The sequence below is a fragment of the Perkinsus marinus genome (genome assembly GCF_000006405.1).
Source record: "Perkinsus marinus ATCC 50983 genomic scaffold scf_1104296964394, whole genome shotgun sequence".
NCBI classification, from domain to species: domain Eukaryota; phylum Perkinsozoa; order Perkinsida; family Perkinsidae; genus Perkinsus; species Perkinsus marinus.
The window spans coordinates 3,472-5,650 of NW_003204669.1; the positions used below are offsets into that span (position 1 = coordinate 3,472).

Sequence of the window (2,179 nt, forward strand, 5' to 3'; positions counted from 1 at the left end):
GCCAGAGGATAATTATAGCAGTAAAGATAGTTACTCGATGTCAATCCCCCCTTGGAATATCCAAATTCTGTCCGAGGACTTGAGACGAAGACCTTTCGAATTTCCCTCAATCTTGTAATCAACATAGGCATCATAAGTCCAACGTTTAGAGAGGTCATTCGTAGCGATGGCAAGATGATACGAGATGCTCGAATTGACAGATTTGGTCTTAACAGTCACCCTGGGCTCTGTGACCAGGTAGTGATAAGTTCCACCAGTCGTGTTCACGAAAGCGATGCCACGGTCAACAGCATGCCCTTCAACCTTTTTTTTCTTCCAAGGAACTTTTACACGTGTGCGTAGTTGTGTAGGGAAAGTGATCTTTTTACCGCCAACACCATCCTCACCACCGGTGTCTTGGTATTTTGGAATCGAAAAATGAGTTTCAATCTTGATTCCCAAGGGCAAATCGAAGAGCATGGAAGAGTTGCCCTCTACCTGAACACCGACATCAACAGGGGTTTTATCCCTCAGGTGGACTGCGAGCTGCAATTGAGCAAAACTATCAGTGGACGAAAAGTTGGAACCAATAGAAGCACTGCCAGTGATTTGATTAGTGTCGTTGATGATGAACCAACAGTACTTCCCGTTGAGCGGATCTCCAGGGCTCGAACACTGCGAAGGATACTTTCCGATAAGATGAGGACCAGACGGAGAGTCGGTGTGAGTCTGGTCTGAGGACGGGGCAGCACAAGTGCCCTCATTGGAGGCATCGGAGAGAGCCGAATTGACGATTAGGAGAAGGTGGAGGAGAATGAACATGGAAAAACTTGATTATACGTGAAACCAGAATATTTGAAGCCGCATTGAGATGGGTAAATTCTGTGAATCCTCGTTAGTTGCTGGACACTTATGCTGCCGCGGGGACGCATGAGAGTATGCACGCATGAACAAACGTGCACGATAGCGCATGAACAGCCCCTGATAGGGATAAGACGCGGAGCCTTTTGTACTCTCATGAGGAACTATTCTGAATCTTCAACACCTTCGTATAAAGCTCCTCACAGAGAGCTCCATATAAACCATTTCACTTGACACTTGGGGATATATAGATGATGTTGAATTGTGTTGGAGACTTCCATCCTGAAGCCGTCGCGATTCAATGCAAATTTTGTGCTTTTTGTTGAATAAAGTTGATATAATCTGTTGCTTTTTGTGCGTAGATTTTGTTGAATAAAGTGAGGGGGAAATCGCTGTAATTATTACTGCTGAAGGAAATCTAATTGAGAGTGGGCCCTGGTCAGTCTCTGTGACACCCTTTTTGTACATGCGTGCAAACATTCTCCTAGTGCTTGTGAACTGGAGTGTGAACATTAGACTTTTAGCCCTGTTAGCTTCCAAGACCATAGCCATATCTTGGCTCCGGAGTCGCATCTCTCGTGTTGTTGATGCAAGGAATTGACATGGCCTCGTCTGGTCGTTTTTTTGGCCAACAAAAGTTGTCACGGCGCTTAACTTTAAACTGAGACTGCGGTGTCACTTGGCTCGAGGTCTAGTCTTCCCAGTGCTAACTCAAGAGTGTCGTTATCTACAGAGTTGGTCATTAGGAGATGATAGTGATACTAATAACAATAGAGCTACTATCAACGTCACAAACCGATAATCCCGCGACGGGGACACGTATACTGAGCATTGGGCGCTCGACCTAAGCGTGCTAGTGTAGCGATCGATGTCATGTTTGTGCAATGGAGGGATCGTTCCGATGCAGTAAACCCAAACCGCAATACACACATAATTAATTTTTCTGAAAAGCTACTTATCCATCACTGTTCGTACCAAGCAGTGTGGGAGAGTATGAACATGGTCAACTACATATATTATGAGATTGGTGATGAAATTTAATTGGGAAATTGTTATTGGTTTTTGTACACTTCAACCCGAAATCGTGTATAAACCCCTATAATAAGTGAGGAAACTCTTGAGTTCAGCTGAGGAAACCAGGCATATATTCTCACGCGGTACCAACACACATTGTCGATGATAATATGAAAACCCCGGGAAAATTTTGGGTAGTCCTTCTCAATAGAAGTGTACAAAAACCAACAATAATTTCCTGAAATTTTCTCAGAGTTTTCATATTGTGACCAACACACGTCGTTGACCGTGTGCATGTTCCCCCCCCCCCACACCGCTCCACACG

At 44.6% G+C, this 2,179-nt stretch overlaps 2 protein-coding genes across 2 annotated transcripts in view; one reads left to right on the plus strand and one right to left on the minus strand.

Annotated features, from left to right (window-relative positions):
* Positions 1-30: 30 nt before the first annotated feature.
* Positions 31-803, minus strand: Pmar_PMAR016755 (hypothetical protein; the record flags this gene model as incomplete). The annotated part of the gene is made up of 1 exon (XM_002769924.1): positions 31-803. The coding sequence occupies exon 1, from the start codon at positions 799-801 to the stop codon at positions 31-33; it is 771 nt and encodes a 256-aa protein (XP_002769970.1). The 5' UTR covers positions 802-803.
* A 1,036-nt stretch (positions 804-1,839) lies between these two features.
* The window catches only part of Pmar_PMAR016756 (conserved hypothetical protein), a gene marked incomplete at both ends in the record, with an annotated part of 3,805 nt that continues 3,465 nt past the window's right edge, over positions 1,840-2,179 (plus strand). The window contains one exon of the mRNA XM_002769925.1: positions 1,840-1,867. Coding sequence (XP_002769971.1) covers positions 1,840-1,867 — 28 coding nt within the window. The remainder of the gene's footprint in view (positions 1,868-2,179) is intronic.